The sequence below is a fragment of the Dermacentor albipictus genome, chromosome 1 (genome assembly GCF_038994185.2).
Source record: "Dermacentor albipictus isolate Rhodes 1998 colony chromosome 1, USDA_Dalb.pri_finalv2, whole genome shotgun sequence".
NCBI lineage: Eukaryota > Metazoa > Arthropoda > Arachnida > Ixodida > Ixodidae > Dermacentor > Dermacentor albipictus.
The window spans coordinates 82,995,678-83,009,876 of record NC_091821.1 but is presented as its reverse complement, the minus strand read 5'-3'; the positions used below and the strand labels follow the sequence as shown (position 1 = coordinate 83,009,876).

Below are 14,199 nucleotides of genomic sequence, written 5' to 3'. Positions count from 1 at the left end.
CAAAGACAAACTCCTAGCACTCCACAGAAAAGAAATCTTTAACAAGGAGTATTCACGTTTTTACGTTGCCGAAACAACAATTTGCTTAACCTCTGGTAAAAGGTTTCTTTGTTAAGGCGTGCAGCCACTTCACATCACATTACATTAACATCCTTATGCTATTTTTAAAAAGGATGATATTAAAAAAACTATAACATTTAGCTCAAATCGAATGCATTTATATAATGTATGTTGACCTAGTTTATACGTGACTTGGTAAAATGAACAGCGCTAAAAACAGGGCCAAACAAAAAGGCCACTGTTAGATCTTGCCGTTTAGTATGGGAGTTGGCCAATGTTGAGGTGGACTTTGAGAACAGAAGGTTTATTTACATTATGTACAGGACTTAGGAACAATTGAAATAACAGTAAAAAGTCATCGACAGCCAGCAGCAAATCGTACGCTGTGGCCCGTGGCAAGAAGAATGTCTCTGAACATCTCCCTTTCCGATGGTTCTCTCACTTTTAACCCCTTCAGTCCTTCAGAGTCACGTCACTTTCAGGCAATCGTCGAGCTCGTATAGGTGTCGTAATTTTCCTGCAATCGTAGGGCCCATGCAAGTGGCGTCATGTTTGGCCAATGGGGACACTCCCTGCGCTCTACCCTCAAACGGCTGCATCCGTCCTGTGTTGTCTCCTCATCTGGTCGTCAGTGAATGGCCTTTCAATGCTGCAAAGCTACTTTTCTCAGGACTAAGGTCAACCACCTCGGAATGTGCCCTCCATGTACACTTTTGGGAAGTGTCACCCCGGAGGGGGAGGGGACGGAAGCTCCTCGCATGACACACGAGGGCAGGCTAACCAGCCTGTCTGGCGGGTCTGGTAACACGATCGACGTTCACCTGCACACCACAATTGGAAAACGTCGGTGAGGGGTTGCACTCGGATAACTTAACCGATGCTGAGAAATGGTCCATATCTAACACCGCGCACTGTCTTGTGTCTTTTTGTATGCAGCCCAAACTTGTTGCAGCCAAGGTAACCGCGGAGCTAAGTGTTGTTTTCCAACAAGATCTTCTAGTGAGTGGTTCAACCACAGTTACGTACAGAAGAAGGCAGGCACTATTTTGCAAGTTGCCTACCACTCAATTGCACTTCCTGCATTGTGGGCATGCTATATTTAGAAATGCTTACATTTAGAAATGCAAGAACGAACCTTTGCGTTAGAACTTCGATACTATCATATTTTCTATGCAGAGTGGTCAACGATTTGGTCAAGTACCACAAATGAAAAGCTCTTGGACGGAACAAAGGCCTAGTGGGGAGCAACAATGCCCCTTAGTATTAAGCACAGACTCAACCCATCTTTCTCCGTATGCAAAATTTTTAGCGCTGATCCCCCCTCAACATTTATGGTTAACACGATCTGGAATACGGTAGAGGCACGTCATGGGTAGGGCCACAATGTTCTGCTTGCTACAGGCACTGGGCAACACCTTTCTCCTACGTTTCTCTCCAAAAGTGGTGCATTCCCTGCACGCCCCTTTGGCATAAGGAGTGTGATCCTTAACATAGAGGTCCTAAACGTTGGATTGAGAGGGGGGAGGGAGGAGTTCTACAGCTGGAACCTTTCTTTTTTTTCGTCGGCTCTGTGTCCACGCCTCAAATATGCTTGCCAGCAGCAAGGTCAGGCTGTACATATTTTATCCAAAAAGGATCTCGTGGTGCTCTTGGTGTGTGCAACTGGTGACAGGCAGAAAGCAAGGGCTGGTCATTCTCCAGAGAATGACAAAGTCGTCATTCTTTAAACAAAGAAAAATGTGCAGCCATTTCAGACAGCATTTTGCATGCGTGTCGATTTTCCCTTCAATAAAGCATTTCTCTCTCTCCACTCGTAATTTCTATGTGCCTGTCATAAGCATACATGCCTGGGGGGAGCAGCGACGCGGATGAGCTTGTGTGTTCACTTCAAGGATGCCTCGACACTGGCCGTGAGCATAGCTAAGGCTCCGGAAAATTTCTGGAATCTTACTAGATACAATAGCTCATTGGCTTGCACCTCTTGAAATCGGCTCTCTTACACCCCTGTCACACGGGCACTCGAAGTCTTTCGAGCAAAAAGACTTCTCCCAGAAAAGAGTTTCGCCTGCAGGCACATGACAGGGAGCGATGTCTTTTGAGAAGTGGTCTTTTTTGGAAGCGGAGTTTGTCTATCTTTTTTACGGCCAAAAAGGAGTAGTGTCGAAACCAATGGTGCCAGCAATTATCATATATTAAAGAAAAATGAGCAAATGTGTATTTTTCTGTCACCTAGGCTCATCATAAAAAATAACTTGATGTCTCACAGAAGATATAATAAACCAAGTAAAGCTCATTTTCATTTGTAATCTCGTAAGAAGGTCGAATGGGTCAGGGATGACATGTGATGACATTTACAGACGTGTTCGGCACGGAGGAGACATTAAAGTTTCTTAATCTCGCATTGTTAAATTTAATTGAAAAACATGTAATACAATAAGTTCTCACTTTATATTTCGAGATTCACGAGTTTATTTTGGCTGATTTTGTTTCGAATGCTAGCACTACGCTTTCGGTAGCATGTCCAGAAGGAAACACTAAAAAGAGATCGTTGATGCAGTGTGTCTGCTGCTTAACACTTCTTCATTAAAAAGTCTTTCAACTTGGTAACCGACCGCTTGTGTAAAAGAGTTCTTGCATGCTCGTGTGACAGAGGTATTAATTGCTCACTAGCCGGTTTATCCCCTGTATGGGAGGCAAAATGTCATAAGTAAATTTCCCTAATATTTACTATTGTAAATACTGTAATTATTGTAAATAGATGTTCTGTCCTTTTTTGCTCCCCACTTTGTGCTTTCTCCATTTATGCTCCCTCTTCATTACACCGCCCCCCTTTCTGGCCACTGTTCAGGTGTCAGCCATCGCCAGTGCGACCAGCAAAATTACTTAATTCTTCCAACAAGCACGAATGTAGTTGCTTTTTTCACAATAAGATGCGAGATGATGCAGAAGTGTAGTAAGCTGCACCTTTTGCCTATTTGTTCTTGGCGTGACAGCGAAGATGTTTTGTGCATGTGCATGAGAGAGGGAACCACCCCTATGTAGCTTCTGTGCTGTGCATAGCTTGTGGTATCCACATAAGATGATCAGCATGACATTCTGCACACAATCTACTTGTTTACTTTAAAATGTTTTTAAATTGTTGGAGGTGGTTTAGAGGCCATTCATAAGCAAGCAGGACACTCAAGCATGTTGGCTTTTAGCAAAGTCTCCCCTTCATTTTAAGTTCTGATTTATTGGTAATGTTCCAAGTGCAGTTGTAGCATAATGGGGCTTCTGCTTGTGCATCCATGAAGAATGCTGCAACTGCTCTTCATTTTGGCTACTAATTGCCTTAAAACCAGTAACCTGGAAATCATGCATATCTAAAGTTGTGGGTAAATCTGTTGTTTTTGTTATATTTCATAGAGACCCATTCTCCTGTGGGATGGTGTGTAATTAGTGAATTGCTAATACTTGCAACACATACTTTGCATCATCGTCATCCAAAATAGTGAAAGATCTATTTTAACTTTGTCAGTGGAGTTCCTCATTAGTGGCAACACTTAACATAAATGCTGCTCAGCTTGGTTGAGATGCACGTCATTGCCATGACCATTTTGCCACTACTAACTGCAGTCACAAAACATGTTTCTGAAAGTTAATTAATTAGGGTTGGGATGTGCATACATACAAGTTTTTGAATGGCTAAATAGTTTGATCTAACTCACGCATTTATCATTTTGCCAATGTGGCATTCAGGATAAGTACATGGCCTTGTAACAAAGCTCCGAAGAAGCAGCACTATAGAGATGCTTACAAGAATTGCATGAGGGTACTGTAGGTGGTGGTGGTAGTGGTGGTGGTGATAAACTTTATTGAAAAATAAAGGGGGAAGGGTAAAGAGGGACGTGGCTGAGGGTTAGGTCTCAAGTAAGGCCCTGGGCCTGCTTGGCCTTTTCCGCCCAGTCCACCAGTTCAAATTGTCGGTCGACGTCCCCGGAACTGAGCCAGGCTGTCCAGTCAGTCTCGCTGCTGATGGGGGGGATGAGAGAACGGGAGCGAGGTGCATTCCCACGTTATGTGTGTGAGTGTTCCTGTTTCTGAACAGAGCCTACATTTGTCGCTTTCTCTGCCCCCTGTGATTTTGTTAATATATTTTGGGTGTGGGTATGTATTTGACTCTGGTCCGGACAGGCCGCCATTGGAATATGAACCTGGCAACGTTTAACGCTAGAACGTTATCTAGTGAGGCGAGTCTTGCAGTGCTATTGGAGGAATTAGAGGGCAGTAAATGGGATATAATAGGGCTCAGTGAAGTTAGGAGGCCAAAAGAAGCATATACAGTGCTCAAAAGCGGGCACGTCCTGTGCTACCGGGGCTTAGCGGAGAGAAGAGAACTAGGCGTGGGATTCCTGATTAATAAGAATATAGCTGGTAACATACAGGAATTCTATAGCATTAACGAGAGGGTGGCAGGTCTTGTTGTGAAACTTAATAAGAGGTACAAAATGAAGATTGTACAGGTCTACGCCCCTACATCCAGTCATGATGACCAGGAAGTCGAAAGCTTCTATGAAGACGTGGAATCGGCGATGGGTAGAGTGAAAACTAAATACACTATACTAATGGGCGACTTTAATGGCAAGGTAGGCAAGAAGCAGGCTGAAGACAAGGCAGTGGGGGAATATGGCATAGGCACTAGGAATAGCAGGGGAGAGTTATTAGTAGAGTTTGCGGAACAGAATAATATGAGGATAATGAATACCTTCTTCCGCAAGCGGGATAGCCGAAAGTGGACGTGGAGGAGCCCGAACGGCGAGACTAGAAATGAAATAGACTTCATACTCTGTGCTAACCCTGGCATCATACAAGATGTGGACGTGCTCGGCAAGGTGCGCTGCAGTGACCACAGGATGGTAGGAACTCGAATTAGCCTAGACCTGAGGAGGGAACGGAAGAAACTGGTACATAAGAAGCCGATAAATGAGTTAGCGGTAAGAGGGAAAGTAGAGGAATTCCAGATCAAGATACAGAACAGGTATTCGGCTTTAACTCAGGAAGAGGACCTTAGTGTTGAAGCAATGAATGACAATCTTGTGGGCATCATTAAGGAGTGTGCAATGGGAGTCGGTGGTAATTCCGTTAGACGGGATACCAGTAAGCTATCGCAGGAGACGAAAGATCTGATCAAGAAACGCCAATGTATGAAAGCCTCTAACCCTACAGCTAGAATAGAACTGGCAGAACTTTCGAAGTTAGTCAACAAGCGTAAGACAGCTGACATAAGGAAGTATAATATGGATAGAATTGAACATGCTCTCAGGAATGGAGGAAGCCTAAAAACAGGGAAGAAGAAACTAGGAATTGGCAAGAATCAGATGTATGCGTTAAGAGACAAAGCCGGCAATATCATTACTAATATGGATGAGATAGTTCAAGTGGCTGAGGAGTTCTATAGAGATTTATACAGTACCAGTGACACCCACGATGATAATGGAAGAGAAAATAGTCTAGACGAATTCGAAATCCCAAAGGTAATGCCGGAAGAAGTAAAACAAGCCTTGGGAGATATACAAAGGGGGAAGGCAGCTGGGGAGGATCAGGTAACAGCAGATTTGTTGAAGGATGGTGGACAAATTGTTCTAGAGAAATTGGCCACCCTGTATACGCAATGCCTTATGACCTAGAGCGTACCAGAATCTTGGAAGAACGCTAACATAATCCTAATCCATAAGAAAGGGGACGCCAAAGACTTGAAAAATTATAGACCGATCAGCTTACTGTCCATTGCCTACAAACTATTTACTAAGGTAATCGCAAATAGAATCAGGAGCACCTTAGACTTCTGTCAAGCAAAGGACCAGGCAGGATTCCGTAAAGGCTACTCAACAATAGATCATATTCACACTATCAACCAGGTGATAGAGAAATGTGCGGAATATAACCAACCCTTATATATAGCTTTCATTGATTACGAGAAAGCGTTTTATTCTGTTGAAACCTCAGCAGTCATGGAGGCATTACGGAATAAGGGTGTAGACGAGCCGTATGTAAAAATACTGAAAGATATCTATAGCGGCTCCACAGCCACCGTAGTCCTCCATAAAGCAAGCAACAAAATCCCAATAAAGAAAGGTGTCAGGCAGGGAGATACGATGTCTCCAATGCTATTCACAGCGTGTTTACAGGAGGTATTCAGAGACCTGGATTGGGAAGAATTGGGGCTAAGAGTTAATGGAGAATACCTTAGTAACTTGCGATTCGCTGATGATATTGCCTTTCTTAGTAACTCGGGGGACCAATTCCAATGCATGCTCACTGACCTGGAGAGGCAAAGCAGAAGAGTGGGTCTAAAAATTAATCTGCAGAAAACTAAAGTAATGCTTAACAGTCTCGGAAGAGAACAGCAATTTACAATAGGCAGCGAGGCACTGGAAGTCGTAAGGGAATACATCTACTTAGGGCAGGTAGTGACGGCGGATCCAGATCATGAGACGGAAATAATCAGAAGAATAAGAATGGGCTGGGGTGCATTTGGCCGGCATTCTGAGATAATGAACAGCAGGTTGCCATTATCCCTCAAGAGAAAAGTATATAATAGCTGTGTCTTACCAGTACTCACCTACGGGGCAGAAACCTGGAGGCTTACGAAAAGGGTTCTACTTAAATTGAGGACGACGCAACGAGCTATGGAAAGAAGAATGATAGGTGTAACGTTAAGGGATAAGAAAAGAGCAGATTGGGTGAGGGAACAAACGCGAGTTAATGACATCTTAGTTGAAATCAAGAAAAAGAAATGGGCATGGGCAGGACATGTAATGAGGAGGGAAGATAACCGATGGTCATTAAGGGTTACGGACTGGATCCCAAGGGAAGGGAAGTGTAGCAGGGGTCGGCAGAAAGTTAGGTGGGCGGATGAGATTAAGAAGTTTGCAGGCATGGCATGGCCACAATTAGTACATGACCGGGGTTGTTGGAGAAGTGTGGGAGAGGCCTTTGCCCTGCAGTGGGCGTAACCAGGCTGATGATGATGATGATGATGTATTTGTCTGAAGTCGCCGAAACGCAACCGCTTGCGTTTTGTCGAGTTGCTTGGCCGGTGGTGGGAGCGTGCGCCGCCTCAAGCGATACCGATGGGCTATTTCATAATAAGTCTCGCAGGGTTCCTCGTGTCTCTCCTCCTCATTCACGCCGTCCGCATCCGCGGACGAGGCTCGGCGCGCGAGATCTCGAGCCAAACTAAGCCGACGCGTTGCCGGGCACAGCTGCGTGAGCGGGGGTCCACACGAGGGTTGTCAAGCCGCTCAGGGGGCGTCGTGTGAGGACATGGTACGCCTGTTTGCAAATTCTACCACGGACGAAATTGCCGATGGCCTGCTTGCTGTTGCTGATGACGGTATTCGCTTCCGCATGCATGGCCATGGCAATCGCAGTTTCCTCCGCTTCCACCACTCGGCCAGCCGTGATTGTTGTATGTTCTATCAGTCCTCCGTTGTGATCAGCTACCACCGCAGTCATGAGGTTGCCGCGAGGGTGTCTGGCTGCGTCTGTGTAGACCACTCCATCTTGCGAGCCGTAGCGTCGCCAAATGGCTTCACTACGGGCCTGCCGACGGCCCTGATGAAACTCGGGGTCCATGTTGCGGGGTAGAGGTGGGGCATAAATATGCCCCCTGACCTTTCGTGGAATCGTAATGTACTCTGTAACCTCGGGGATAGCCTCAAGACTGAGCTTCCGGAGGACGGTGCGGCCAGCCGGGGTTAGCGAGAGACGACGGACTTGGGCTGTGTGGTGAGCGTCTAAGAGCTCCTCGATCGTGTTATGCATGCCTAAGGCCTCTAGCCTTGCGGTGGCCGCGTGGTCCGGAAGGCCCAAGGCTGCCTTTGTGCTTCGTCGGATCATGGTGTTTAATTTGGCTAAGTCCGTGGCTGCGAGTTTGACATATGGTGTCGAGTACATGATTCTGCTGGTTATGTATGCCTGCACAAGTCGAAGCAGATCGCCCTCGCCCATGCCGTGGTGCCGATTAGCCACCCGGCGAATGAGCTGTAGCGTGTAGTTGGTCGCCCTCTGGAGTTTCTTTAACATGAGCCCGCAGCGCAGCGTGTTCTGAAAGTCTAGCCCCAATATTTTGCTACTGGGGCGCTCCGGGATGGTAAGTTCTCCGACTTTAAGCTCAAGGAAGCGCCTTCTCCGTGGTAATCCCCTGGGACAGCTACTTCTGCCGGGGCTTGATCAGGAGGTATTCGGATTTTTCCGGTGAGCACGTCAGGCCCCTTGACTCCGCATAAGCTTGTACGACGTCGATGCCGCATTGCATGATCTCTTGAAGAGCTTGTGGATCATCCGCCGCTGCCCATAACGTCACGTTGTCAGCGTAGAGGCTGTGGTGAAGCCCAGGGATAGAGCACAGCAGTTCCGGGAGCCCGCGCATCGCCGCGTTAAAGAGAAAAGGGGAGATGACTGATCCCTGCGGCGTGCCTCGGCTCCCCAGTTCTATAAATTCAGTTTCATGTTCGCCGACTTTGATCCGGCACTTCCGGCCGGTGAGAAAGTTTCGGACGTATTGGTACGCTCGGTTTCCGACACCCAGTTGGGTCAGGCCCTCGAGCACCGCTGCGTGGGCGACATTGTCGAAGGCCTTCTTCAGGTCGAGGCCCAGGAGGCACCGGAATCGGCGAGCGTCCGTTGGACTTTCGGGTTGCATCACCTGCCTTTTTACCTGAAGGAGCACATCTTGGGAGGACAGGTGTGGCCTGAAACCAAACATAGAGTGGGGCAACTCATCCCCATCTTCTACGTGGGACTGTAGTGAACACAAAAATGCCGCGGTGCTGCCAGTGCGGAACAGAGCCGACCGCAGTCAACCGTAGCCAGCCGGCCGCCGAGAGAGGGCCGGCGCACAAAGAATAAAGATCAGTTGGCACCACAGAATTTAATTTAAATGCCACAAGTGGTCATTTGCACAGATAATGAATGCATATTTCTACAACAGGCAGATACACTATCCTAAAAGCAAAGATTGCATGAACATGTTGCCTAGGTTCTGAACCCAGGCAAGCATGTTGCCTGGGTTCAGTGGCTCATGCACACATGTACCACATGCTGTATGGTTCATGGCACCCATGCAGGATAAGCTTTGGTGGTGCTAATGCAATAAATATTGAAGGTTGCAACTTCATACTATAAGTAAACAAACAGCCATGCTTGGTCATAGCTATCATGCCTGTACCATGCCAATGAGCGAGAAACATTCCACTTGAACTATCCTGTCTAAGGTTTCACCTTTTTTCTGTGCAGTGTATTATTGTTCTCTCTCAAGTGATATCGGCATTGCAATATTAATGTTAATTGCTTTGTTGAATTGTTTTTGTATGATTTTGTTCACTCTCTTTCATTTAAAAAGTAGAGGCCAGCATACTGTGGCCAGCAATGGCTGGCTGGCTTTTACTTTCTTGCCAATAGAGTACCATTTCAGCCACACTACAATCCTGTGGTTAAGATAATGATATAAATATTCTCATGTGGGAGGAATTGAGTATTTGAATTCAGCACTTTACTTTTTCTACCACTCTTCAGTGTTATTGTATTCAAATGCATTTGGAATTGAGATTTATATTTTTGCTCATACCCAGTAAAAGGACCTTTTGTTTCAGATGACACAAGGTGAGCTTAAGTTTGCCCTGGAGTTTGAGCATGTGCTGAACTGCATCCCACAGCCAGAGTATCGTCAGCTGATGGTCGAAGCTATCATGGTGCTTACCCTTCTGGCTGAGCATAATGTTGTCACATTTATCAACAAAGTGATAAGTGTGGATGCCCTGGTGCAGCATGCCTATAAGATGTTCTTGGAGGATCAGGTAAGCAGTTTATTTCAAACACGGGCTCTGCATTGTGTTTTTTTTTCTACTGCAAGACCATCTTGCTTTATTGAGCTGATGTTAGACAGTGATACAGAAAAGTGTGCACTCCTCTTCTTCATGAGAACTTTCAATTCATTCTTTTGCAGAAACTTTGCAATGGTGATGCCACCTTATGTTGTGCCACGGACGGTGTCCCTAAAAGCCACTGCAACAAAGTGGCCAATCTTTGCCAGCACTTCTATGACTCTGCACCTAGTGGTTGTTATGGTACCATGACCTACCTCATAAAGGCTGTGGCAATGACAGTCGATGACCTACCAAACACAAATCTTGACTGCACAATTAGTTAAACTTGCTGCAGTGAGATAATATGTGAGCCAGTCTGTGTGGATCCTTAAGATCATTGCCTGTTGTTTGAGTAATTTTACGTTGCGTGTAAATATATATAAAAAAAATTAAATGTGCATATAAGGGGTTCTATCAAAGAAACTAAAGGAATGAAAATTTTTGGCAGAAATGTATTCTTTTATGTTGCATTGTTTAATTGAAAAGCCTGTTCCAAATGATTTCAGCATGTTTATTGGAATTTTAGCTCTTCGCTAAGCAAAACACACACGCAATTTTTGTTGTCTTGCTAGAACTAAGGAGGTCACTCTGAAATGCATAATTGAAAGCATAGTAAAGATTTAATTTGAGAAAAGTTTCAGTAGTGAAGCCACTGTACTTATGCAGTATGTTTTTCATTTGAGCAAACATCTTGGCAAGTTGCCTTGCAGTGTACAGATTAACTTAAATAATGTCATTTACGTAAGAAATTGTCAGTACTATATGCATGTATTTCAGTCAGTATTCTGCATGAAATTTACTACTCCTTGTTATGTGTGGTGTTCCTAGTGTACATATTCTGTCCTAAATTTGTCAGGTGTGTTCAAGGCATTGATTAGCATTGTTCAGCTGTTTCAGAAACAGTAATGTCTCCTTTATGATTTATTCTGAAATTGAATATAGTTCTAGGTGTATTGCAGTGAATCCCCACCCCACCCCCACTTACACGCCTCGCAGCACAAGCACGGGCGCCTAATGATGTGCTAGAGCATTGTACAGTATTTCAGAACATTCTAATGAAGTGCCCTCACATGGATTTTTCCTAATAGTAGTTGTTTTATGCATCAGTCAACATATTCAGCATGATGGTTTGGTCAGTAGATACATCAAAAGTAGTACTGGACAGCCTAGATTCATTAGTGTTTGACAGTGTGACTAGGTTTTGCTTCCATTATAAAGAAGGCATATTATGTTTTACCCCTATCTTTACATGTTCTAGCAAATGTGAAAAAATGGCAATTGTAAAGAATAGTATAGATAGGCTGCATGAATTCATTTTTTAAAAGCAAGGTTCAATTCTTTGAAGACACCAGGGAGGGTGCTGCATGCACTGTTGGCACCAAAAGTTCATGTGGTGCAGCTTTAGTGAGAAAGTGATATTCTTGTGAAGAATTGGATGTGCAGCTTCCAAAAAAGTGAACACAGTTCTGACAGCACACAGTACTGCAAATATGAAGTCTCTATTGCAGACTGCATGCCTAAGATTTATGAAAATATAACTTGTTCGCAAGTCTTGTACCCTGCTAGGTTTTGGCACCAATAGTATCCCTGTTCTCAGTGTGCACAAGACGCATATGTTTGTGTAATAAGACCTCTAGGGCTGTTTGGTGTGCATTGTGAACTTCAAGTATAGCGAGGGAACTTTTCTAGTCTGCCTCATATTTTCAAGTCCATAAGCTGCATTTGTGTGCATGTATTTTGTGCACAGGATGTCCCACATAAGTTGAACCAACCCACACATGCACACACAAACACACACACTAAAAAAAAAATGAAAGAAGGCACACACCATGCAGGTGAAATCGGTGCATATACATAGTCGCAGCGACTGGCAAGCGAACAGCAGGCTGAGATAGCAGACAACACAATTGATTAACTGGGCAACGCTCTCCAGTAACTCTAGGAAGCCTTAGGACCAGCCTGATTGGAAGCTGTCCCAAGAGCAAACGATGCAAAAAATAACTCTAGAATGGCATCTGCCTTTCGACTTAAGCAGTGTGATGAAGGCAACTGCGTGAGAAGTGCATTGTCCTCAGAAGAAGCTTGCTTTCACAACTAAGTGCATCTCCCGATTGTTTTGTCAACTTTTAGATGGCCAGATGCCTTGCACTGACATAAAGTGAAAGACATGGCTAAGGAAGTGCTTGCTGCATCTGCTTTGCTGCAGGAGTCCTGCACATGTTCAAATTGAGGCAGGAGTAGGAGGGGTACAGTTAGGTGCCCGAGGGTCCCTCCTCAGGTATGTTAGATGGGGATGGCAAAAGCCCAGCAGATTGGCAGCTGTGGCAAGATTGCAGCCACATAGGCTCCATCACTACGAGGGTTACCCTGTACCTCCTCCAAATTGTTATGAAAGCAGAAAATATTTACTCTGACCTTAAATGCAAGCACAAACACCAAAAGGGCCACCACACAGTCGCCGTTCCCCTGCTCTTCTCTTTTCATCAATGTGAATCTGTTTCATGCATGGATATAACAATATCATGAACTGTTTCCAGTGACCTTAACTCACAGAATCAAACAAAAGAGTCGTGGTCAACAAGAATACAGCGCCTTTCAACATAACTGATGCCCTCTTGCATTAGTGGGGTCACTGGGCCAAGCCATGAGTTCTAGTAGGTAGAATATAAAAAATTATTATTCGCACAAAGTGACTCGGAAATTGATCATGTTGGTTTTAACTGTTGTTTTTTTTTTAATAGGTTTGGTGAATTTATGTGGGGCATCCTGTACACATACTTGACAATTTTAGCTGTCGGTACTGGTATGTCTTACTTGTGGCAAGGAGAATAAATGTCACTGGTGTTCCATAGATTTATTGTTACAGCAGCGCTAGTAGGTGCATTGGAAGTCTCAAGTCTGTGAAAGGATCGAACAAGCATGTGCTTTTTGTTTGGCTGTTGTTTTGAGATTGCGTAGTTCAGAAATTGTGATCGGCCAAAGCAAAAAGTGCAGTATTATGAATACTGCAAGAAACTACACTGTTGCTGCATAACTGTAGAGACAGCATTTGAAAGGCACTTTGATAAAACAAAGAAACAGGTTTTTCTGTTATACGCATGGTAACTTTCTCACATCAGAATGTTTTTGCCATTGTCAACAGCACTGCAACATGCAGCTTTGTTTTTATATTTTTACTTGGTCATTCCAGGATTGCAATGAATGCACTAGTTATTTTGAGACTGACTTGTAGACAAGACAAAATGATGTGAATAAAGGCCAGATTCGAAATTCTTAATATGTGATGTGTTGGTCATATACAGCAAGAATAGTTGGAAGAATAGTTGGTGCGATCGGAGATAGTTGTTCAGCTCGTTTGTTCGGTTACCGGCACGCGCGATTGGCCTACTCCGCGCCGACGTCACCAGCCGCGGGGCGAGGCCACGTTTTTGGTGACGTCAAAATGACGACACGCTTCTGTCAATCATCCTCCCACCGAGCATTTTGTCTGCTAGGCGCCGAACCTGACGGGAGCTGGGAAGTTTGGAGCGATCATACAGTTTCGCATGGCGCGTCTGGTGGATTGGATTAGATCCAACCGGCGGCTGCGGCATGGCACATTTGGATCCAATCCATAGTTTAATTTGAGAAAATGGCGCTTCCGTTGGGAACTTAGGTTGTTGCGCTGGCGTTTCTAGAGGAAGGAGGAGAGCAGATGGTGGTGCGAAACGCATTTGAAGAAATGGCAGAAAATGAATTGCGGCGTCGTTTTTGTTTCTCGAAACCAATAATTCGTTGGTTGTACAGCGAAATCGACCCCATCATCAGTGCCAGCGAGCCACTGGAATGTTGTCGCTGCCTCTTGAAAAGTTTGCCACACTTCCCGTCGTTTCTTTTTCTTTTTTCTTCTTGCTGTGCGCGACACCACCTAGGGACGACGCAAAGAAACTAATAGTTATAAATTGCAGTAGCCACACATACAAAACATGTTTGGGCTTGAGAAGAAAAAATACATTTTTTTAGATAAAGATTTCATTCATTTGGAAGACGAGAAACATTTCACTTTGTAGTATACTGTCTGCAAGCAGACGACAAACGACGGAAGTAAACTTCCGGGGAGGTCACTGCTTCCTGATTGGCTGCTCTCTCCGCCCCGTTGTCACAAATTTTGCATACTGCCACTTTGTGACGTTGCAGCAACCGAACAAAACGCATATCGAACAAAATATCTCCAATCGCGCCCCTGGAGTGC

The 14,199-nt window shown here is 44.9% G+C and overlaps 1 protein-coding gene across 3 annotated transcripts in view; it reads left to right on the top strand.

Moving 5' to 3' along the window:
* Positions 1-13,245, top strand: part of LOC135907459 (probable phosphorylase b kinase regulatory subunit alpha) — a 115,666-nt gene extending 102,421 nt beyond the window's left edge. For all 3 annotated transcript variants that reach the window (XM_065439157.1, XM_065439158.1, XM_065439156.1), the window contains 2 exons: positions 9,696-9,899; positions 10,049-13,245. In XM_065439157.1, the coding sequence (XP_065295229.1) occupies positions 9,696-9,899; positions 10,049-10,252 (408 nt within the window). In that variant the 3' untranslated portion in view covers positions 10,253-13,245. The remainder of the gene's footprint in view (positions 1-9,695; positions 9,900-10,048) is intronic.
* Positions 13,246-14,199: the final 954 nt, after the last annotated feature.